General features: G+C 37.2%; 1 protein-coding gene across 1 annotated transcript in view; it reads right to left on the bottom strand.

The window, feature by feature from the left end:
- Il1rapl1 (interleukin 1 receptor accessory protein like 1) overlaps positions 1-25,633 on the bottom strand; it is a 1,275,516-nt gene that overhangs the window by 7,672 nt on the left and 1,242,211 nt on the right. The window contains exons 9-10 of the mRNA XM_048449782.3: positions 12,929-13,072; positions 15-185 (exon numbers count right to left, since the gene is read on the bottom strand). Of these exons, the coding sequence (XP_048305739.1) occupies positions 15-185; positions 12,929-13,072 (315 nt within the window). The remainder of the gene's footprint in view (positions 1-14; positions 186-12,928; positions 13,073-25,633) is intronic.

The raw sequence follows: 25,633 nt of genomic DNA, 5'->3' as shown, positions 1-25,633 counted from the left end.
AAACATTAACTTACTTCCAGTTGGGATCAAATCTCTATCTGGAATGAACAACTTATATCCATAATGCTTTTCAAGCATATCAGGTAGGATTTCAAGGGCAAAACGTTCTTCTTCCCCAGTCTCTTGGTTCCACTGGTCAGGGTCCACTTTGGTATATGACAGATAGGCATCATAATCTTTGTTGTCTGTCAAAAACATTACAAAATAAGTTCTACAAAGTAAGTGCTAGGAAGAAAGCAGCAGACTATTATCAATATTCACTTTTATTGATAAATATATACAAATATTACACTCAGAAAATAAAAAAAGCCTGTATTAATTTTTATCATGTGTTTGGTAGTACCACCAGTTTTGCTGGGAGGTACAAAGGGACACCTTGTGATTTTTGCTGTTGTGATGAAAATAGTAGGAAAAAAATCAATGGCAAGAGAAATGAAGGAATAAGGGACAGGGGTGGAACCTAGTGCTAGACTTCATAAACCTCTGGTATCACCAGCAAGTACAACTACTAGCACAACGAAAATATCAATTTCTGTAATTTTCAAAAACACAAATTATAGGAAATCTTTACTGTTTATATAAAAGATACAAGTTTAGATAATAGTATGTTATTATTGTATATCCTGCATTTAAAAACTCAGTCTTTAGATATTTTTTAAGAAGAAGGCTATGATCATTTAATTTCAACTTTGATTTAAAACCATTACTTTCAGCTCGACTGATTTTGACTCTCACCTTTCCACACAGCTCACCTGGACTGTCCTGCTCCAGGGGTTACGTGATGGCCCCTACCTATTTGGCAGAGCCTTAGCTTCTGACCTACTCTCTTTGTGTCTCCCACATCTAAACTCACACAGTATGTAGATGACCTTCTCCTCTGCAGTCCATCCCTACAAATTAGCCAAAGTAACACCTCTGCTCTTCTAAATTTCTTGTCCAGCCGAGGCTATAGAGTCTCGCCATCCAAGGTCCAACTGTACACTCTTCAGGTCACCTATTTGGGATTAATCTTTACCCCAACCCACAAATCTATTACTTTGAATAAAAACTGCAAATCCAGTCACTCACAGTCCCCTTTACTAAAGATGAAATTTTATCATTCCTAAAAATAGTGGCTTCTTAAATTCCAAATTGCCTCTTACTCCCTCCTTGCTTGCCACTTTTATGAGGCAGCCCTTGCCCTCCCCATGAACCCCTTCTCAGTCTCATCACTATCCCTTTTAGAAGCTCCAACAGGCTCTCCTCAAAGTTCCAGCTCTTCATCTCCCAGGCCTAACTCATTCCTTGGTGCAGAACAATTGTCTATATTCTGTCAATTATGTTTTAAATAAATGCTGATTGACCAGGAAGTATAGGCAGGACAATCAAACAGGAAGTAGAAGTGGGTCAATGAGAACAGGAGAATTCTGGGAAAAGGGAAGCTCCCTCTGTAGTTCTGTCCAGACACAGAAGAAGCAAGATGTGACTATGCTGCTGAAAAAGGTACTGAGCCATGTGGCTAACACAGATAAGAATAATGGGTTAATGTAAGTTATAAGAGTTAATAAGAAGCCTGAGTTAATGGCCCAATTAGTTTATAATCAATGTAGACCTCTATGTGATTTCTTTGGGACTTAACAACTGCGGGAACCCTGCAGGACAGAAACCCCGACAACAATTCCTTCTCCTTTCTGTGACAGAAAAAGAGGGATATGCCCTTGGGGTCCTCGGCCACCAGCTGGGGCCTGTAGTAATATTTCATTTGTGTTTTAACAAATAAAGCTTGCCTGAAGATCAAAACACAGAACTAAGCCACTAAAGGCCAGGGAGTGGTGACATGCATCTTAATCCCTGGACTTGGGAGACAGAGCAGACAGATCTCTGTTAGTTCAAGGCCACCCTGTGCTACACAAAATTGATACAGTCTAAAAGAGAAATAGAAGTCAAACAAAGGTGATCCTAGCACTTGGGATCCTATGCCTTTAATCCCAGCACTAGGGAGGTGGAGACAGGCATGATATGATTGAGCAGAAAGAAAAATATAAGGCGAGAGGGAACAGGAGCTCAGTGCAGTCTGAAGCAGCAGTCTGAAGCAGTCAGCCTGAGGAGCAGTCTCAGCAAGCATTCTGAGGCTTAGTGGAGACAGATGCAGGTTGAGCATGCAGTCTGAGGATGCAGTCTGAGGACTAGTAGAGAGAGGATCGCCCTTTCAGTCTGAGGATTCCATAGAGATAAAAAGTCTCTCCTGTGGCTGACTGCACTGCTTCTCTGATATCTCAGCTTCCACCCCCTAATATCTGACTCTGGGTTTTTATTTCTTAAGACCAATTAGAATTTGTGCTACAGGGACCTTTCTTTGCACCTGAGCATACCTGTAAAAAACAAACTAGACCTAGCCACCCAGAGATGGGCATCATGCATATGTGCTTTAGCTGCTGCTGAGCTCCTCATTCGTGAATCAAAAAACAAACAAACAAACAAACAAAAAGCTAGCCTTTGGGTCACCCACGACTATCTTTCCTACCACAATCTGCCCCATCTCTTAACTTATAAAGGCTTACAAACTCCACCTCCTTCCTGAGTTCTTATTCTCCAGGTGGCACTATTAGAAGATGTCACACTTACTTTCCAATTTTGCCCACCCTTCAATATCTCAAATCTTCTTCCCCAACCAAGCACTGACTACTTCCCGTAGCATTCTTTCATTGAAACCCTAGAGGAATTACCGTTCCATTCCTCACAATACAAGAGGGCACACTGCCCCAGGCCACCTGTACCTGGTACACAGATGGCAGCTCCTTTTTACATGAAAGGATCCGAAAAGCACGCAATGCCATAGTGTCAGATACTGGGATGGTGGAACTACAGACACTCACAACCAAGAGGCTGAATAAATTATCTCTCACCTGTATCTTCCAATTGGCAGAAGGACAACCCTTCAACATTTACACAGACTCCAAATATTCTTTTCATATCCTCCTGTCCCACATTGCCATCTGGAAAGAGTGTTGGCTACTTACAACCAAAGGAGGATCCATAATTAACTGAAGTCAAATTACCTCCCATCTCCCCAAAGCTATAGGAATTATTCACTGCTGGTCTTGTCAGACTGACTACTCCATCATCTCTAAGGGAAATAAGCGAGCTGATGAGGCAGCTAGGGCAACAGCCCTCCAAGGTCCAGACTCACCTCACCCACTGCAGGGGGTCCACACACTCCAACCCACATCCCCACAGTCATCCCCTGACCCTTGACAAATTCTGTCCTGTCCACGCCAGTTCTTTCATCCTAATAGTTAGGTTCTGCCTCATTTTGTCAAGGTTCACCTCCGGCCCACCCCTGAGGACTTGCATTTCTTATGAATTATTACTGGCTCTTATAAAATTTGTCAAGTGTCATATTTTAACTCCAGATATCATAGCACCCCTTTTTCTAGCCATCAGGTCGGAGATTCCCTCCCGGGGACTTGACTGGCAGTTGGATTTTACCCACATGCCCACAATCAGATGAGTTAAGTATCTCCTGATTCAAGTGAACATGTTCTCAGACTGGGTGGAAGTGTTCCCCACCACTATAAAAAGGGCTCATACACTCTCTGACCTTCTCTGGGCAATTATTCCCTGATTTGGAATCCCTGACTTTCTCCAGTAAGACAGTGGTCCAGAATTCACCTCATAGATCTCTCAAATCCTATCCAATATCATCCTCACTTCTCAGGAAAGTTTAAACGAACTAATTGCTCCTTAAAAATATTCTTGTTAAAATATCACAGGAACTTCACCTTGACTGGGTAAAGCTCTTGCCTCTGGCTCTTTTCAGGCTTTAGATTCTCCCCAAGTGAAACCTTTCCATTTTAACATTTGAACTCATGAATGGGAGGATAGTTCTAACCCCCAGCTTCCCATCTAAACCCTCATCTCTCCCTGATCACCTACTCATCCCCCCCTCTATCATCTCTGTTCCCTCCTATGGAATTTTACCGACCAATCCCTACCCCAACCATGCACTAACTCCTGTCCATCGCCAGTCAACATATGGGATTAGGTCTTTCTCTCTCCTGAGACCAATGCCTCTCACTATTTCCCCCTAAATTGCAGGGCCCATTTAAAGCAATTCTTGTAACCCTCACAGCTGCTAAGCTGGAGGGCTTCCTTTATTGGATTCACTTATCCTGTGTCAAGTCCTTTATACCCCCCAACACACAGCTCAAGATAATCTTTCTTCATACACAGCAACCCCAACAGGGCTTTGCTTCCTTCAGTTTCCGAGGATGCTGAGATCAACTGCCTTGTCTCTAATTCCAGAAGAATGAAACACCCCTACAGCCCTACAACCGTACTCAAATTTACCAGATTGGGAATCCCCTATGCTTTCTTTCCTGACCCCTCTCCGCATTCTCCTGTCTCTACTAATCACGCCCTACTTCATTAATTTCCTCCCTATGTATCTCCAATGACATATTCAAAAGTTCTAATTAGACTAATTAACTCTTGTTACAGAACTACCAACCATTAGCCACAGAGCTGGAGGCATAAAGATTATCAAACGTGCCTAGGTGGAAAGAAACAACATCACAGAGATACCCACAGCCCCAAACTCAAAAAAGAGACTCACAGAACAGATTTCAGTACAATTCTTTCTATTGACAGCCCTCAGCAATCAACCCCCTGTCTCCTGAGCAGTAACATGAAAGTGAGGCCACTTCCCTTTCCGAGGAAGGCCTGCACAAGCCCCCCTTTTCTCACACCCTATCAATAAACTGCCAACATGGGTTTGTTGTACACTGTGGTTCGTTCTCAATGCCACTAAACTACAACAATGTGGAAGGCTGAAGAAGACCATTTGAGGTCAAAAGTTTCAGATCAACCTATGCATCACACTGTGAGTACTATATCAAGAAACAAAAACCAATCCAAACCAAACCAACCAAACAACACTAACTATATTCAAATATCATTATGAAATCTTCATGAGATAAAGCAAAACTGAAAACATATCAGAAATCAAAATGTTTAGGGTGTTGACAAAAGCATCTCTTTAATTCATAAGAGGATATTAGTTTCAATAATATGTAAGAAGATTGCATGGATTTTGTTTTCAGAATAACACATCTTTAAAAAAACAGAAAATATAAGGTGACCTCTCTATTTTCTAGATGAACATAGTACACTAAGTGAATCTGGGTTAAAAAAGAGATATACTGAGAAGGAAATGGTTTGACATTGACAGCTTGGTCTTGGATAGTTTTTAACCTTTAAATATCTATTGAGTAGTTGTCAGATGTTATTTTTGGTGATATTTAAGATTAAACCAGAAAGCTAGCCAAATACTCTACCTAAAAACTTTTAATTTCAATTCTGTTATGAAAGTCTCTGTAAACTATATTTTCAAAAAAGTTCTTTAGGCTTTTTATAACATTGAACTAGTCTACTTATTTTTCCATTCAGTATTTTTTCATTTTTTTCTTACATTATTTTATGTGCATTGATGTATTGTCTGCATATATGTCTGTGTGAGGGAGTTGGGTCCCCTGGAAATGGAGTTACAGATAGCCTTGAGCAACCATGTGAGAGCTGGGAGTCAAACCCAGGTCTTTTGGAAGAGCAGTCAGTGTTCTCTGGAAGAACAGTCAGTGCTCTTAATTGCTGAGGCATCTCTCCAGTCTTTTAGGTTTATTTGTTTTATGTGTATGAGTGTTTTACCTGCATGTATGTCTGCTGGTACCCAGGGATCCTGGAGGTCAGAAGAAGATATGAGATCCCACGGAACTGGAGTTACAGATGGTTGTGAACCACCATGTGGGTACTGAGAATTGAACTGGGAACAGTATTCTTAACTGTTGAGCCATCTTCCTATCACCCCAGGCTGTTTTATCTAGAGATTCTTAAATATTTAAATGAAGCACTAAATTACACAGTTTTGAATAGGACCAATATGTATATACTGGACTCTCATCAAATTACCATTTTTCTACATTAGCCTACTGAGTGTTAAGGTTATAAGCATCATAATTTGACAATAATTAAATTATTGTCCTGGGCACATGGCTCAGATGTTGAAAGCATATTCTATGCAAGTATGTGGACCTGAAATTGAATTCCCAGAACCCATATGTAATCTAAACACAGTAGCAACAACATCTGTACAGAATCCGCAATCTTCTGGGTTGATGGGAGGCTCAGACAAGAGACTCCTGAAAAATTCCAGGCCAGCTAGCTTTCATATGCCAGGAAAAACCAAGATATCCCATCTCAAACAATGTGGAAAGAAAGGACCAACATATAAGTCTGTCCTGATCTCCAAATGTATGCATATTACATGTGCATCCATATTTACACTCATATACATACAAAGGTAAATTAAAAAAATAAAATATTTAGGGTCTGATATGACAAAAACAAAAGCAACTGAGCTGAACTTCTGAGTTCCATAAATTCTCGCTCATTTTGAGATTTTATTTCTTAATCTATGAAAGAGCGCCATGGAGGTTAAGACATTTCACAATGGTAGGGCCCTTGTCTAGCATGTACAAAGTCTTAGGTTTGATCTCCAGAACTGGGAAAAAGTGAGATGAAACAACAACTTCTTGAATCTGTTTAGTAGTAAATGCATCCTAATTATATATAATATATGGAACAAATTATCTGGCTCTGGACTCACAGACTCATTAAACAAGCATTAAATATTTTCCTTTGCAGCCTTAAGAAAGCAACAGCTAGCATTGTTGTTAAAAGTCTTAAGCGATGTTGTAGCATGGCTTTTTACTTGGGGTACAACATAATCATCACATCTGCAGTTTTGGAGTAGTGATTGTTTTGGACAGTTAGTCATGTTGAAAAAATAAGCAAAACAGTACAGCCATGTCTAGGTTTATATAATGGCAAGGGAGCTTTTGGCACTCTCTAGTTAGAAGGAGGTGGGAAGTCACATGATACTCACCTGGGATTGCAGCCGGGGAGGGATCCTACCCTCACTTCTTACAATCAACAAGTGATCAAGGGAGATACTAGGCTTTGCTTGTTTGTTTGCTTTTGTTTTTGTTATTTGTTGTTGTCATTAGTGGTGGTGGTTATTTGTGTGTGTGTGTGTGCACGCACGCGCATGAACATGTGCAAGAACAGAAAGGTTATTAGAAAGTAGGACTCAATCATGCAGTTTACATAGGGACATTATCCATGAAGGAGTGGGATTTTGTCGTGATACAGCTGTTTGAGGATCACCTATACTCCGGTGAGAAACCCCTCAGCCATGCTCTTTAAACAAGTCCTTCAAAAACTCATTGGTTGACCAAGTTGGACTTGGATGGAATTGTTCCATTTATTTGTCTGCAGTGCCCTGTGTGGGATGAATAGGCATTTGTTCTTATCTCCTATGGAAGAGGTAATTGCAAGAGGGGAAATGGTAGCAAACTATTACCAGGGAGCACTGGGTGTGAGTTAAGAGGGTCTGACACGCCGTTTAACTGTTTCTGATTTTGAATAGGTCATATTCCCAAAATAACTTTTTGTTTCTCCTTGGAATTCAAAAACTGTGTATTCAACCTAACTAATCACCTCTAACAGGGAAACACAGTGGAGACAAAAGGCCAGATTCACAGTTTTTCTAAATGATATACAGAGAAACAGTGTTTACTGATGTACGTAAAGACCATAATTACTGAATCTACAAATAAGGAAAGAACTTGTAGTTCAAGGAGAAAGAAAATTAAGTTTGTATGGCCTAAGATTACACAGATGCCAATTTGTTTTGTATACAGGGAACAATGGCTCATATTTTCTGAACATGGGGTTGAGATTTTAAAATGTTGTTCTAACTCATTTGTCTAACACACTAATTATCAAACTAGATCTCTGTCTTTATCTTCAAAATATGAATTGTATTGGTTATTATAATGCTAATAAACTTGAACTGCTATGATTATGAATAATCATGACCTATATACCTCTCAGGCAGAGGGATAGGGGATAAACTCTTTGTGCTCTGGAAAAAATAAACAAAAGATAGTCAACTGTTTTTTAAATAATCCTGGAAAAGAAACACCAGGAAAGGCATACAAAAACAAAGAAGACTGTTATTTTTAAGTTTTTCTTTCTAATTTAGTCTAGTATAGACTAAGATATTGTTGGTACAACTTCTCCTCTGGAGACACTAGCTCTCCCTTACGATGTTCAGCTATTTAATTAGAATATGGCACTGTTCTAGAGGCAACTACCTCAAACCTTTAAAATGCCTTTTAAATCAGATCAAAAGTAGGTGCTTCACAAATTAGCTTAAGAAAAGTTTAAAAAAATCAGGTTTCATTGCAAAAATTAGTTGCTTTTTATTAAATATATAACCTTTGTAATCCATTGCAATCAAGGCACAGGAATAACTTAACACATTTTGAATATATACCCATCCTTACAAGTAAGTATCTATCAGGGTCTACGTTCTTGGAGAACTTGAGACTAAACTTTACTATGGTCCTGTGACCCAGAAAAGAATGTTTGGATGTCAGAAGCTGAATCTTTAGTTCCTGATGTGGCAGTCCCCTCTGTGTGCTGTGATTACCATTAATGAATAAACAAACTGCCTTGGCCTGTTGATAGGGCAGAACTTAGGTAGGTGGGGAGGACTGGACTGAATGCTGGGAGAAAGAAAGGTGAAATCTGAGAGACACCATGGAGCCGCCAGAGTGAGACATGTAAATCTTTGCCAGTAAGCCACTGCCACATGGCAATATACAGATTAATAGAAATGGGTTAAATTAATATAAGAGTTAACCAATAAGAAGCTAAAGCTAATGGGGCAAGCAGTGTTTTAATTAATATAGTTTCTGTGTGATTAATTTAGTTCTAGGCAGCTGGGATGAACAAGTGGCCCACTCCCTCCAAGTTTCTATCTCTGAAATGATGTCACACAGTTTCAAGGGAAAATTTCTTGAAAACTTTTCTTTCTTTTGGAATACACATATACACACCCAACACACACTTATCTCCAGGACTTTAACTCTTTACAATTTTGTTTCTTTATTTTCTTTATGAGGCAGACTTCCACTGTGTATCTGTGGTTTGTTTGGAACTCAGTATGTAGAACAACTACCTGATCTCCAACTCACAGAGATCTGCTGGCTTCTTCCTCTCAAGTACTGAGGCTAAAGGCATGCACTACCAGGCTCAGCATATATTATTTTTAAAAAATGAAAAATGTATATATAATCAAATTTCTGTAAAATTTAATTTTATTGTGTAATTATTATGGTGGGAGATTAGGTAAACTATTCCTCTAGACTTTAACCTCTATGGATACCTAATTTAACTCAAATATCCTTAGAATGATGCGTAAGTACATTGCCTTAGGCTAGTTTATATATTGGCTGATGATAATTTAGGGAAAATTGTGGTCATTGAGATAGAGGGTGCCAAGAGGAACTGAGGAATAGAAGAAATGACGCAAAGTGAGCATAAAAGACAGGTAATGTAAAAGCCAGGCTTGATGTTTAACCTGGCAGAAATAGTCAACATATAATAAAAAAAATAACATGAAACAACAGAACTGTATTTAGGATATTGAGATTTAAGAATTATGTGCTTATAAACACAGCTGACAATAGTACAGTAAATATTCAAAAAGTTGGGAGTGATGAAGTTTAAAAAAAAAAAGAAGTGACAAGGTTTGAACCCAGATAACAAAATAATTTGTTGTTTATGTAAATGGTTGAATAGTTGACTTGGGAACAAATGAAGAAAGCAATGCATGAACATGTTATATCCTGAAAACAACAACATAATCATTCTATATCAGAATCTTTGTGATGTAGGATTCACAGAGTCAGAAAATGCCTACTGTAATGACTTGAAAAAAACTGGTTGAATGGCTTCCTGGTGCTAACGTCTCCATTTCCCAATCTGGTCCATTGGGTACAATTTTTGAGATGGGAATTGGTTAGACTTGGCTTAAAATTCTTTCTAGCTGTGTGTCGCAAAGTCAAAATGAAACAATCCATCCAGCATTTGTTATTTAATGACTGTGTTATTATGGTGCCAATACATTAAACTGTCTCTAAAGGAGGCCAGTAAAACTGTTTTCCTTCGGTGATTGAGTTGGAGTCCAGTACCTCATGTGTGCCAGATATGTGTTCTACCAGTGAACTATGTACCAGTCACCTATCAGCTAATCTTTATTTCCACAATCTCCTTTATACTCTTTACCTATTGTTACTTTCAACTATTTAAAAAAAATACTTCTTAGACTCAATATACTGATAAAATAGCTGAAAATAAAAGAAGGAAAGGAAGGAAGAAAGAAAGATAGATAGAAATGGGCTCACCTTTAATCACTAAATTGTGCATTTTTTAAAAGTCAAAAACTGCTGAAAGACCAGGCATTTCTGTTAACAGTGATCATCCTTGGCAGAGGAATAAGACTGCAGGGAGCTAGAAATACAGGGATTGGATATTTTCCAAAACAATTGCCACCTTTAGAAGATTAGGCAATTATTTAAGACATAAAGGAATGTCCCTAAGGTTAGGACATTGTATGGGCTTCTAAGAAAGGGATTTCTGGTCATCAAGGAAGGGAAGTCCATGATAGAAGCACCTACTGTTTCAGAAAGAATCTGTAAGAGTAAGGATTTGTGTCCATTTTCTCCAGAAGCCACCAGGCAATTGCTGGGTACTAGCCTGGGTCCTCTGCAACAGCAGCTAGGACTCTCAATCACTGAGCCGTCTCTCCAGCCCCAAACTGGTTACATTCTTATTATTACTGTAAAAGGTTTCCTATAAGACAATGTTGCTGGAAGTTGTAGGAGTCAGGTCCTTTGTAGTAAGGTACATTATTTAAGGATGGGTTCTTGGTCACCATATCAGCAGGAGTAGGGCTGTTTTAGCACAGGGAGGATTTTTACACTTTGCAGTATGAATTCCTTCTCATAAACCCATTTGAATACACTCAGCCTTAGCAGTCTTTGATTTCTTTTTCTCTTTAGCAATATTATGCGTACATTAATCTTACCCACATGATAATTAAGTTTATTCCCTTGGCTCTCTTTGGGCTTATTGCATTCACAGAAGCATCTCAAAGAAAGCCCTAGTACTTACATATCCATGATTATGTTCAAGATGGCCTGAAGGACAGGCTTTGACAAATCCTAGGGCATTTATAAACTAAATTAGGTTTCTGAGAGATCATTTCACATGATAAGATATTGTTTGTTACTGTTTCTTTGCACTGTCTTCTCACCTAAACAATGCAACAAACAAACAAAAAACCAAGGACCCAAATACCTCCAGAACAACACCAAAATCCATTAGATTTATACAAGTAATGTACTTCAAGGTAGATAAGTAACAAGAATCCTCAAAATAAATTTCAAATCACAGAAATTCAACTGAATATGATTCTGATTTTTAATTCAATTCTGTCATTTTCTATATTGAGAAAAATGACAGCTAAATGCTGCACTAGAAATTGATGGTTTAGGTAAAATCATTCATATCATTCTAAACAAAAATAAACTTTATATTTAAAGTAATGTTAGTAGATACTGTGAAACTTGTTTAGATGAACTGCTTTTTAAAATATCATCTACTTCTAATTGCACAAACAATAACATGCCTTCAGATTATGCCGAGTATATTAAATTTTAAAAATAAAAGATTTGGAGAAGTAGATTTACTTGGCCACTTACGGTATACTTGGATTATCATTTTGAAGAAATTATTTAACTTCTGAGAGCCTCAGTTACCTTATAAATATAGAGGAGATTATAATAATGAACTTGTAACTTTTATGAGGTTTAGTAGGGATGAGTTTTAGATGCCTGGCATTCAGTTTGGTGCACTCATTTTGACAGTTTTCTCATATATTCTTGAAGCAACAAAAATAAACTAATTTTTTTATGTGAACAGGAAATAAAATAACTAAAAAATAACTAAGAAAATCATTGCTTTAAGAAACTCCCCCAAACAATAGTGTTTTGGCAGTCCAGCCTTCACCTTAGTAGCAACAGGAGAAGTGTAAATGGAGGGGAGTGTTGGCAATGCCAATAAAGTGCTCCTTTTTATAAGCTTGACAGCTGACATCTCTGCCTATGGACTGTTCCAGAAATCCTTGAGGTATGGTAACAGGGACAAGGTTTCATTTTCTTTTGCACTGTTCAGTGCAAAACTGACAAAGAAAAATGCTTATCAACATAGCCGAGAAGCCTTAATCATTTCTACTATTCATTTTCACTTTGAAAGTGCTATTTTGCAAGTTTAACTTATGTTTTCCAAATGACCTCAAAGGAATACAGGAGACCTTTAAGTTCACTAATGAATGGTGTTGGGAGGTCAATTTTATGAACCTTAATTTCTTTTTAGAATGTACACATATTCTTGCCTGACCAGAGGTGAATGAAAATTACTATTTCTATAAAAACGATGTTTACTTGTTCAGTGTGAGCAAAAATGTTAGACTGTTATTATAAAAATAACGTGGCTTTGTACTTCTTCTGCTGGTTTACCCTTGGAATGATAGTCTCTAAAAATAGAGAGATGGACAGGACTGAAGAACCTCTTAGAAGAATGCTGAAATAGTCAGTAGAGTTTAATAAAACAGTTATCAGTCTAAACAAGAACAAATTGAAATTCACTTCAACCTACTCGACTAGGGAAGACAATTAAAAGAAAGACACCTTACCTATAGAAAAGTAAATCTGGCCTTTCAGTACTGATTACAAGGTGAGAGAAAATGAAGATGCCAATGGCATTGCAATCAGTGTCTGTAATTTGTAAGTGCTGTTTGGAATGCAATTCTAAAAAGGGTAGATGTTACTAGACAAGTTGCAGAGAAAACTACCTATCGGTTTGAAATGACTATACAGATTTCTAGATATAAAATGATTTTACAAAGATGTGTATACCTTTTCTTTTGCTGGAATAAACAAACATATTTCGAAGGAACAATATAACAGGGAGATCGTCTTACCTCCATCCAGCTCCTCCGCTCCGAAGTGATTCCGGTAGAACAGCATGATTTCTATCTTGTAACATTTATAGATGGTCACCAAGCAAACAAGCAGCAAGAGAATAGCACCAAGCCCTCCAGCAAGTTCAACGGTGTACATTAACTCTAGAGGAAGAGAGCAATGGAGAATTATATAATCACATAAAAAAAACCATGGAATTCTATTTAGTTTCATGTTTTGCAAATGACTCCAGATGTGTTAGAACAATGTCATTCCCTTTTCTGTGACAATTATTTTGTTTTCATTTTTTTAAAAATTGCTTCTCGTTGTGTATCCTAAGCTGGCTTTGAACTTGTGACCCACCTGATACAGTCTCTCAAGTTCTGGGATCATGGGCATGTACCAACATACTTATCTTGTGTGAGGATTTAATCCATCCTTACTTAGTTTTCAATTCTGTTACCGTGGTAATTGGATAAGGTGATATGTGACAGCGTTGCCTAGTAACACTGCTTAGTTAAAAATAAACTTGGTTGACACATTGCACCTGTACTAAAAATACTGTAAATATCTGATTGAAAACTACAATATTCGGTTGGCCTCAGTGCAACAACTTTTACATGTACACATATTGTTTGAGGAGGTCCTGTGGACTACGTGTTTTGAATTGATAAAAAAATATTTTTTTAAAGACAAGACAGCTTTATGATCATCTGCATATGAATCTTGATCACTTTTTACCTAAGCTGTTACCTGGGAGTTGGATTGAAGATTAAAAAAAAAAAAAAAAAAAAACCAATGGGCCAAATAGCATAGTTCCTAGAGGACATGTACACTATGTACACTGCCGCATAGAGTGTTGGCCGAACTACCTGATGAATGCTCTCTGCTCTCTCCCCTGCAAGAAGTAATGACTTATGATGTCCCTTTTTCTAAAACGAGTACTGTCCAGCTGTGTTAGCATAATCCTGAAGGTGGAAAGGTGAACTGGATTTAAAAAATTGGCCTCCTAGTAGATATCGCAGGAAAATATGCTGGAAACATTTTTTTAAAACTCAGAAACTACATTTTTTTCTTACTTTTATTTACTTTCCCTTATATTATGCTTGACATGTTACTATAGACATGTCTAAATGAGGAATTTTTTGACATTTGCTGCATACAAGTGTGGTGGCATTTCATTTGTATTTTAATAAATAAACCTTGCCTGAAGACCAGAGAGTAAAACAGCTCCACTGGTCAGCCTTACATACCAGGCAGTGGTAACACACACCTTTAATCCCAGTAAGCCACACTAGTTGCCATAGAAACCGGGAGGTCCATGCCTTTAATCTCAGTGGTGCATGCTTTTAGTCCCATTTCAAGAGAGGATTATAAAACAGGACAAGACAGCTCTCAGTCTCAGTCTCATTCTGAAATCCACGGAAACAGGATCACCATTTCAGACTAAGATAGAAGAACCGGTGGCAGGCTGTTTTGCTTTTCTGGCCTTCAGGTTGAACCCCAGTTTCTCTCTCTGAGTTTTTAATAATCGTGAATCATACAAGCTCTCCTTTATCATACTGAATGCTGATATTATAGCAAAAGTGATCAGATAAAATTTGGAATAAAATAGATTAATGTGGTTACATTTTCTTCTTTAGGTCTTATGAAGATTGTAACAAGATTTAGGTTGCTGGTATGTAAGTATCCATGCACATATATTGAAACTCACTCTGCCTAAGCGCCTGTGTATGCACAATGTCATTGATTATCATTGTCTAAATGTTATTACTGTTGGGTGGCTGTTGTTCCCTGAAGTTAAACTTGAAAAATAATAGTCTCTTTAATTCAGTAAATTTAGTGCTGTGTGTAGCAGTTTTATCCCAGATGGAAACCTTACATCTTGGAAGGAAGTGCAGAAACATAGAGGATGTTAAAGTAGAGGTGAAGCAACAGGATGTTTTAGGGAAGGAGAACATTCCCCTCTGTAGCTCAGAAAGGAAACAACTCAAATAGATTTGATAAGCCTTTTCTGGCCAGAGTAAGCAATGAAGCCCTCTGAGAGTCACTATCTGACGAACTAAGTTGCGAAGACTCTGAGACCAGCTGCCTACAAGAAGCAGAAATCAGCCAAGCTAGAGAAAGAGGTTCAGACTATGTCATTGGGAAAGCACACTCTCCAGCCTGTTGTGCTGCCTGCACACTGTGGAGTGTATGTGGAGTTGCCAGTTTTCATGAGCTTTCACTCATGCTGGGATGGGCTTTGCTAGTGCTGCTGTCGTTTGAGTTGTTTCTACTCCTGTAGCACTAATAAAATCCATGGTTCCCCACATTAATCTCTGGTAGTGTCCTTATTTTGGCCTGTCATCAGTATCTTACCTGGAGTGACTAGACCTTTGTTCACATCTCCCCAGGGATAGCGTCACATAACATCCAGTCATCCCTTAAATTAAAACACTAAAGTAATGTGTTGGATTCTGTAGTTGGGAAACAGCTAAGGAGTAGGCTATATAGTTTAGAGAACGGTCAATAAAAGCTGAGATTAAGGACTTTAAAATAATTCATGACTTGTGATAATAAATATTATTAGCTAACAAGTTCTCTCCTAAATTCTCATAAATAGGGTAAAATCATAACAGGAATGAGACAGTGCAGAGAAAATAATTTTGAAAGTCATCATTTTTTCACAAGAGAGTGTGTGTGTGAGTTTGACAGAGAGAATATTTTTTGCGTATGTGTGCATGCTTGTATGTGATAACGTTTTTCCTGTAACAATTAAGAAAAACAATCTGTCATACTTCCCATTATCTAGTTCTTTATTCCTAATGTAACAGTTGAATAAAGTAAATACATATAACCACTATTTAATCAAGTGTATTTTTTATACTTGGTAAAATTAAATGGGAGTTTGAGGAAAATATTTTATTAAAAATATCTGACGATGAATTTAAGATAGAATAAAGTAAAATAAGAAATTAAATATTTCAGAGACAAAATAAATTAATATGAAATAATGGAAAATAATTACACAAGTTTTATCTCTTAAACATTGTAAAGAGCTACACAAGAGACTACTGCTAAAGTGCCAGGAGCAAAATACAAAATGTTATTTAGAACAGTGTATCTTCCTCACTGTGTGCACAGAAAAACTAAGCAGGTAAATAATACTGCGCAGTGTTTGGGCCTTCGTTCTCTCAGAATGGCAGTTGAATTTCAGCGCACAGAGAAACCTGAATAAAAGTACATAAGTCCACAGGATGAACAAGATATCAGAACATCCTGATTTAAAATACACTGGACATTAAAGGAAACAATAATTTAGATCATGACCACTTTTGTGGTTCAAGGTCCAATCCTCACACCCAGGACCTCATGCTAGGTGAATGTTCTACCACTGAAACACATTCCTAGTCCACATCACAGTTTTTTTTTAAGACTTTTTTTTAATTTATACTTCATGCTGGCTAGTTTTATGTCAGCGGGACACAAACTAATATCATCTGAGAGGAAAGAGCCTCAATTGAGAAATCCCCTCCATAAAATTGGGCTGTAGGCAAGCCTGAAGGTCATTTTCTTAATTAGTTGTTGATGTGTGAGGGACCATCCTACTGTGGGTTGGTGATCCTGGATACTATAAGAAAGCAGGTTGAGTAAGTCATGGGAAGCAAGCCAGTAATCAGCAACCATCCAGGGCCTCAGCATCAATTCCTGCCTCCAGGTTCCTTCCCTGCTTGAAGTCATGTGATGACTTCCCTTACTGAAGGACTGTTACTTGGAAATGTAAATAAAATAAACCCTTTCTTCCCCAAGTTGCTTTTGGTCACAGTGTTTAATCACAGCAATAGAAACCCTAAAGTATGACATATAATTTACAACTAAAATTTCCTGCATAAGAAAAGAATGGAAATTTGATCAAGAATACTTAATTCCCAGTCTTGAGAGACCATAACTGTTCTATTATATTGGGAAAGTTTTCTAATAAAGTTTTCAATGTTAATGTCAATTCCACTGCTATGTAGTTATCCAAGAGATATATTCAGATACTCTCAGAAAGTCTTGTGCAAAAATGTTCGGAGTAGTCTTATCCATACTAACCACAACTGAAAACCACCCATCTAATTAACAAGAGATGCTGAAGAAACTAGTACCAGCCCATAAATAGATTGCATTCAGCAAGCAAAAGAAGAAACTAAAGGTACACACCATGCAAAAACTCTTAGGGCTATAGTGGGTAAAATAAGTCAAACACAAAGTACTGTTTATTCTATGGTTCTACCAAAGTATAAGAATAGCCAATTACAATGCACAGCGATAGAACCCCCAAATTATATTTTCTTATGGGATAGGTGAAGGAAAAGTTTATTGGAAAGGGGTAAGGCGGAACTTTGTAGGGTAAAGGAAATATTTTTTTTTTATTTTGTCTCGGGGTGGATGCACAAGTGTATGCATTTGTTAAATTTCATTGATCTGATCACATGAGGTCTATGAATTTTATCTTATGCCAATCATAACTCAATTCTTCAAAATTCTGATTGCTTACAAAAAGTTATTACAAGTTTTGACCCAAGGCTTGTGTGCGGATACACTCTAAGAACTATTGGAGTCAGAACAGCTGTTCTGTTGTAGATAAGTAGCCAGGCAAAGAATGACTTTTTCTATAGTGCCTCCAAGTCTACCATTTGCAGCTGGAGGCATAGCGCTAGGCCCTAGCCTGTAATATAGTGTAAATACCATATCTACTCAAATAGCTTTAGAGACAATAAAAATGATACCTGAAGCATGTTCTTAGCAATTCAATTTTTAAAAAAGACTCATTTTCTTTAGGTTATGTTCATAATCTAGGTTTATACATACTTTTAAACAGCTATTTTTGGTCCTTTTTAAACTGTTATATCTTTTATTTTTAGATAATACAATTATAACATTTCTCCCTTCCTTTACATCCCTCCAAACCATCCCATATATCCCTTCTTGTTTTTTTTTTCAAATACATGGAAAATTGTTTCTTTTTTCAGAAACTGAATATGAATAAGTAAATGAAAAAAATTATACAAAAGTAAGTTATTTTTATTTCTAGAGAACATATTAACTATTTTTATAGAAATCAAAGTTGTACATAATACCTTAAATATTCTTTGTATTTAGGCAATAATATTGTCTGAAATGTAATGAAAATATATAATAGGGTTGATGTAACTTTGAAATTACAGAAATAGCTGTGTCATTTGAACAACTTTAAGGTACAAACATATGAAAAATGGCCTATATTTTAAAACTTAGTAACGAACAAGAATAACTCTTACGAGGTGCAGGCATTTACTACTAATAAGAACATCTGAAAATTGGTCCAAAGAAACTCAGCATTTTCAACATGCTATTTTACTCGAAATCTTGAGCATATGTCAAATTTCTCTTCATATGCTCTATGCCATGTGTAAAAACATGGTGTTCTTACAGCATCCTTAGAAGGAGGTCAGGAATGTAACTGTTTTTTCTCACAAGGCATACAGGAGTGCCTGCTCTCCCGTTGCTCTATCTTATATAGGCATATCTATTATAAATGTACACAGATTACTTACAATTTATTAAGTTGATGTAAAATTTTCACATTGTAAAATGCTTTCCAGGAAAATGCTGCATTGGATTTAGTCTGTACACTCCTGCTCCAAGCTGAACGCATAATAATGTGAGCCCGACATTTTATGGCTTATCCATGAGTTAAGGAGAAAATCAGAAGGGCTAAATGTGGTCATAATTAAGAGAAATTATCTGGGCCTCCTATTGTCTTTTCTATTTGCATTACTATGTGACTGTGAATGGTATTGTCCTTGCAAATGGCTTTTTCCATTTGAAAGGAGCTTGCTTTTCAGTACTACTCCAAGTTGTCCAAGAGATGGTAGCATGAAAAAACAAAAGGATTCCATTTCAGCACAACTCAATTTCTGAGAGTGGAAAGAGAAAATCCAGACTTTAAAAAAATTATCATTTCTTTAAAATGATAAGACTCTACCTCCCTTAAGGGACTGAGACAGAATATTGCAAATTCTACAGCGAAACTGCTCAGCAAAAACCTAAGGAAAACTGGCATTTGCTTAAACACAACAAATGAACAAGTGCCAAAGAGTTACATTTCAGGGCACCAACAGTCATTTAGTTACAGGCAATTAACAATAGCCTTTGCAAGGCTGGAGTACGGTCTGAGGGAAAACACATTGATTATTGCTGCAGTAGTAGACTGCTTTCTGAATAAATTGCTTCAATTTAAAACTAGATTTGCTACAAGCATTTTGAGCAATGACTACAATTTTTTTTTCTTATCAAGACAGTTGGTGCAAGCAACCCTTTAAAAGAAAGAGCTAATTAAAATAAAGCACATGCCATCTCTTAGTATATTGGATTACATTGAAAATAATAAATGCACTTGGTTTACACTAATCTTGCTGCAAGTACCTGGTGTAGTAAAGAACATATGTATTTTTTTGGCCTGTACCTGGTATTAGTGTTTGTGAACTCTTATGCTAGAAATCTTTAAAGAAGTAAAATTTTAACAAAATAAAAGGTCATGTGGGTTTTGAGCTTATTTTGAGTTTTCATTTTGCATTTCTGATCTTTATACATATTCATATAAATGTATAAAGCTTTTTGGATGTATATTGGAAGACTTTGGGTGGCTTATTCTCAAATAGTTCATTCTAAAATTGTTTTTTCTCTTATTTAAAATCCTTTGAAATGTTCTGCCCTGATATATAGGCTATAAAATGCAAGTTTGTTGGAGAAATACATGATAGACACTATAATGATCTCAGTTTATTCATTAGCTTTATTCTCCATGTACTTTCTCCCCACTACTCTTGTGCTATAAAGAGCTAAGGTTTATAAGGATTTATCCATCCACGTAAATTCATATGCATATTTATTACTCTGAGCGGTATAAATTATTTGTTCCTGACAGGAGGATAATTTTGCTCAGCCCACAAAGATATTCAACTCAATTTCTACAATACATCAACACAATTTAGAAGCAGTTACATTTTTGTGGGACAGGGGGATGATATATTAAGAAAATGAATTGCTTCTTGTATAATAGCAAGAAAAAGTTTGGGGGTGGCATTAATTCCTATTAAGGAGAACAATTTTAAGTCTTTTTATTTTTCAGAAGAAAGAAAGACATATAAAATTATCATAACTGAAATAAAAATAGATTTTCAATGGAAAAGCGAAATCGGTGAGACCAAATATTTGGAGAAAGACTACCCTTAAAGCACTATAGCTTGACATTCTGGGAAGAGGTTATCAAGAGAAGCATTAAATGAACTTTTAATTTCTGCCAATCAAGGATGAAAATGTAGACAATGCGTGAGAACCCAATCATTATGGCCTACTTAGACCAAACTCCCAGAATCCCTTGGAACTTAATTGTCACATTTTAACCCACCACAAAAAGATGAAGAAGGAACTAGAGTAAAAAGGCATCATTCTCAGTAAAATTTGCTAAAACCTCACTTGGAATATGGTTTTTGTTTGGTTTTTTTCCTTGAAGTAACGACTATTCTAAAGTGCTATGGTTTAAAAAGAAGCTGCAAATGCATAGTCAGAGAGATAGAACAATACATAAATCCATGACTTTGTGTAAATTATAATCAAACAAAATGGGAAAGATTTCCATAAAAGTAGACTGCTAAGGCTACTTCCCTCTTTCTCTTCTACGAGATTCACTGTGACTGGATTTATGTTGAGATCTTTGATCCATTTGGACTTGAGTTTTGTGCATGGGGATAGATAAGGATCTATTTGCATTCTTCTGCATGTCAACATCCAGTTATGCCAGCACCATTTGTTGAAGATGTTTTTTTTTTACCCATTGTATCATTTTAGCTTCTTTGTCATAAATCAGATGTTCATAGGTGTATGAATTAATATCAGAGTCTTCGATTCAATTTCATTGGTCCACTTGTCTGTTTTTATGCCAGTACCAAATAATTTTTATTACTATAGTTCTATAATAGAGCTTGAAGTCAGGGATGGTGATTAAGTTTCTTTCTTGTACAGGACCGTTTTGGCTATCCTGAACTTTTTGTTTTTCCATATGAAGTTGAGTATTGTTCTTTCAAAGTCTGTGAAGAATTCTGGGATTTTGATGGGGATTGTATTGGATCTGTAGATTGCTTTTGGTAAGATTGCCAATTTTACTATGTTGATCCTACCTATCTAAGAGCATGGGAGATCTTTCCATTTTCTGATATCTTCTTCAATTTCTTTCTTCAAAGACTTAAAGTTCTTGTCATGCAGGTCTTTCACTTGTTTGGCTAGAGTTACCCCAAGGTATTTTATGTTGTTTGTGGCAATTGTGAAGGGTGATATTTCTCTGATTTCTTTCTCAGCCTGATTGTCATCTGCATATAGGAGAGCTACTGATACTTTTGAGTTAATCTTGTATCTTGCCACATTACTGAAGGTGTTTATCAACTGCAGGAGTTCCCTGGTAGAATTTTTATGTAAACTATCATAGCATCTGCCAATAGTGAAAATTTAAATTCTTCCTTTCCAGTTTATGTCCCCTTGATCTTCTTTTGATATTTTATTGCTCTAGCTAAAACTTTAAGTACTGTATTACATAGATATTAAGAGAATGGATAGCCTTGTCTTGTTCCTGATGGTAGTTTCTTAGAAAATTGGGAATCAATCTACCTCAAGACCCAACAATACCAGTCTTGGATATATATCCAAAAGATGCAGACCCATACCACAAGGACATTTGCTCAACTATGTTCATAACAACGTTATTCGTAATTGCCAGAACCTGGAAAAAGCTTAGATACCCCAACCAAAGAATTTATAATGAAAATGTGGTACATTTACACAATGGAGTACTATTCAGCAGTAAAAAAACAATGCCATCTTGAAATTGGCAGGCAAATGGGTGAACTAGGAAAAAAAACCATTCTGAGTGAGGTAACCCAGACCCAGAAAGACAAACATGGTATGTACTCACTCATGAGTGGATATTAAACATAAAACAAAGGATAACCAGCCTACAGTCCACAACCCCAGAGTAGACAGGAAGCAAGGAGAACCCTAAGAAAGACATACATGGATTGCCTGGGAAGGGAAGTACACAAAATCTCCTTAGTAAGATTGAGTTGGGTAAAGGACAGAGAGGGAGAGCAAGGAGAGAGATAACTTTAACGAGGGAGACATTGTGTTTAGTGAGAAATCAGGCAGTAGAGAAACTCCCAGGAAACCACAAGGATGACCCCAGCTAAGAATCTAAACAATAGGGGAAATGGTACCTAAACTACATTTCTTTTGTAATCAGATTGATGACTATCTTAATTGTCATCATAGAACCTTCATCCAGCAACTGATGGAAGCAGATGCAGAGATTCACAGTTAAGCACTGGACCGATCTCCTGTAATTCAGTCATAGAGAGGAGGCAATGATATTATGAGCAAAGAGGTCAAGACCATGACGGGGATATCCACAGAAAAAGCTAGACTCGAGCTAGTGGGAACTCATTGACCCCGAACTGACAGCTGAGGAACAAGCATAAGACCGAACTAGGCCCTCTGAATGTGGGTGACAGTTGTGTGACTTGGGAAGTTTGTGGGGCCACTCGTGTGGAATCAGTATTTATCCCTGGTACATGATCTGGCTCTTTGGAACCCATTCGCTGTAGAGGGATGTCTTGCTCAGCCTATATACGGGGTGGGGGGCCTTGAGGCTGCCTTATGTGATGTGATTAACTTTGCTGACTTCCCATGGGAGGCCTCACCCTCTCTGAAGAGTGGATGAAGGGTTGGAGATGAAGTGGTAGGAGGAATGGGAGGACAGGAAAGAGAAGGAACTGGGATTAGTATATAAAGTACAGTTCTCTTAAAAATAAATTAAAAAAAAGTAGAGTGCTAACTAGTGAATAAAAAAGAAGTGGCATAGAAATCCTCATTTCCCTCCACTACAATAACAACTGATCTAGGTAGGAGTCCTCAATAGATGTGAAAATTATGAGGTACCTTCCTACTCATTATTTAAAAGGAAAAATAAACACCATCTTCCAAAAGTGACATTAAGTCAACATTGCCAGGAATAATATAAAGTGGTCTCTAGTATAGTAATACCCTAAGAAGACACACATCATTGATGGTAGCTAGAAATGGATAGGAATTTGAAAAATGAGGTGTTGTCAGGCCAGTCTAGACTGAAGGACAGCTGCAAGAATCCAACTCTGCTTGTCACTACTCTTCAGAAAATACCAGTATTGATGAAAGACAAAACTAAGGAACTGTCTCAGGTTACTGGACACTAGGAAAACTGAACATCTCAATGCAAGGCGTATTCTTATACTGAACATGTGGTGTAAAGAGTATCTTTTGAGACAATGTCTGTAATTAGACTGTAGGGCAGCCATATAAGAGTAGTCTTTCATTATTTGGAATTTTTGATAAATACACCTTCGCTATAAAAACACTCTTGGTAATTTAAGAGAGTCACACTTAAGAATTAGTCACAATGTCTGCGATTTACTTTCTGTGATGCGGTATTAACCTGTGTTTTCAGACAGAGTATTTTTTTTTTATTTTATTGAGCTCCACATTTTTTCTCTCCTCCTTTTCCTTCTTCTCTCCTCCCCTTCAACCCTCTCTCATTGTTCCCATGCTGCGAATGTACTAAAGATATCTTGTCTTTTTCTACTTCCCACGTAGATTAGATCCATATATGTCTCTCTTAGGGTCCTCATTGATGTCTAGATTCTCTGGGATTGTGATTTGTAGGCTGGTTTTCTTTGCTTTACGTCTAAAAGCCACTTATGAATGAGTGCATATGATATTTATCTTTCTGTGTCTGAGTTACCTCACTCAATTTGATGTTTTCTAGCTCCATCCATTTGCTTGCACATTTTAAGAAGTCGTTATTTTTCTCTGCTGTATAGTACTCCATTGTGTAAATGTACCATATTTTCTTCATCCATTCTTCAGTCAAGGGGCATTTAGGTTGTTTCCAGGTTCTAGCTATGACAAACAATGCTGCCATGAACATAGTTGACCACAGGTCCTTGTGGTATGATTGTGGTATTGCTGGGTTTTTAGGAAGGTTGTTTCCTAATTTTCTGAAAAATTGGCATACTGATATCCAAAGGGATTGTACCAGCTTGCACTCCCAGCAGCAATTCATGAGTGTTTCCTTTACCCCACAACCTCTCTAGCATAAGTTGTCACCAGTGGGTTTAATCTTGGCCGTTCTTACAGGTATAAGGTGGAATCTCAGAGTTGTTTTTATTTGCATTCTCTGATGGTTAAGGATGTTGAGCATTTCCTTAAGTGTCTTTCAGCCATGTAGATTCCTCTGTTTAGAGTTCTCCAGACACAGTATATTTTATCGATTTTTCTATGTTCAGGAATTATTTAAGGTTAATGTATCAAATGTTAATAATTGGTGAGCATAGGTGGAGAAAATAGATATTTACTATACAAACCTTAAAATTTTGGAGGAATGTTTGCTTTTCTGTTCTAAAATAACAGCTAAAATAAATGTACTAATCAAATGGAGAAGTGAAGCAAAATGAAATATCTTCTAGATATTACCTTGCCATTGTACTTCTGGACACATTGCAGTTCTGTTTATCTGCAAAGACCTGCCAAATATTTGGTCCCTCAACATTTCACTGTGAATGGGAGAAGGGTTCATGAGGCCCTATATCTCCTTGAGGAACTACTGGCAATGTATGCTTGCCTGGGGAGCATTATTTCATTTTCTTCAGTGGTATAGATACTGATGAGGTGCTCTTGCTGTAGTAAAAAACCTCCCACCTGTTTTCAGGCAAGAACTTGATTTAAACTCAGTGGGTCACATACGAAGAAAACCATAAAAGTAGAAAGAAGATTTATCAAGAAGAAGGAGGAAAGAAAGTGGAGAAAGAGAGGGAATGGGAGGTAAAAATGACTAAGTTATTAAAGAAGCACACTAAGCTTTTGAACAATAACTTGTTAAAAAGGATCACATTATCATTTGGTTAGAAATAAGCATACTTTTGCTTGGTTACCTTTGAATTAAGTTGCATATGTGTAGTTATTTTTGTTTAATCTATATAAAAGCCTTCAAGTTAATATTCCCCAAATGTCTTTACCTTGAGATTTTCTCCAGGTACTTTGTTGATTATTCATCAAAGGAAATTGGAATTGTTTGCATTGGCATTTATTCCTTTAACGTAAGTGATTCCCAGCCATAATCATTCCTCCATTATGAATTGAAGTTTGATTAGATTCCGTGGCAACTGAGAATCTTTGCCTTTCATTTTTTAATCCCTACCAATCCTGCAGAAGGCTACAGTCTATGCTTTCAGGGAAGATTTAATGGCAAAGTGATTCACACTTACAACATGTGTTTCCTGTTATTGTTTCATCAATTACTGTGCTGTATATCAACAGAGTTCCTCTTGTCTATGGTTTTGCATTGTAAACATACTAAACAGTTGCTTTATTATAGGATCTTTTCTTTTCTTTTTTTTCTCAAAGTTTATTAAAATACAAAAGTCTCCATTTCCGCCCCTCCTCCCAACCCCCTCCCACTCCCCCCACTCCCTTCCCTCCTCCCTCTCCATCCCTAAGAGCAGTCAGGATCTCCCGCCCTGTGGGAAGTTCAAGCTCCTCCCCCCTCCCTCCAGGTCCAGGAAGGTGAGCATCCAAACAGACTGGATCCCAAAAATCCAGTATATGCAGAGGAAACAAGTCCCAGTGTCATTGTCAAT

This window comes from Myodes glareolus, chromosome X, assembly GCF_982192425.1.
Source record: "Myodes glareolus chromosome X, mMyoGla1.1, whole genome shotgun sequence".
In the NCBI taxonomy this organism is placed as follows: Eukaryota; Metazoa; Chordata; class Mammalia; order Rodentia; family Cricetidae; genus Myodes; species Myodes glareolus.
This window is presented reverse-complemented; position numbering and strand designations above follow the sequence as displayed.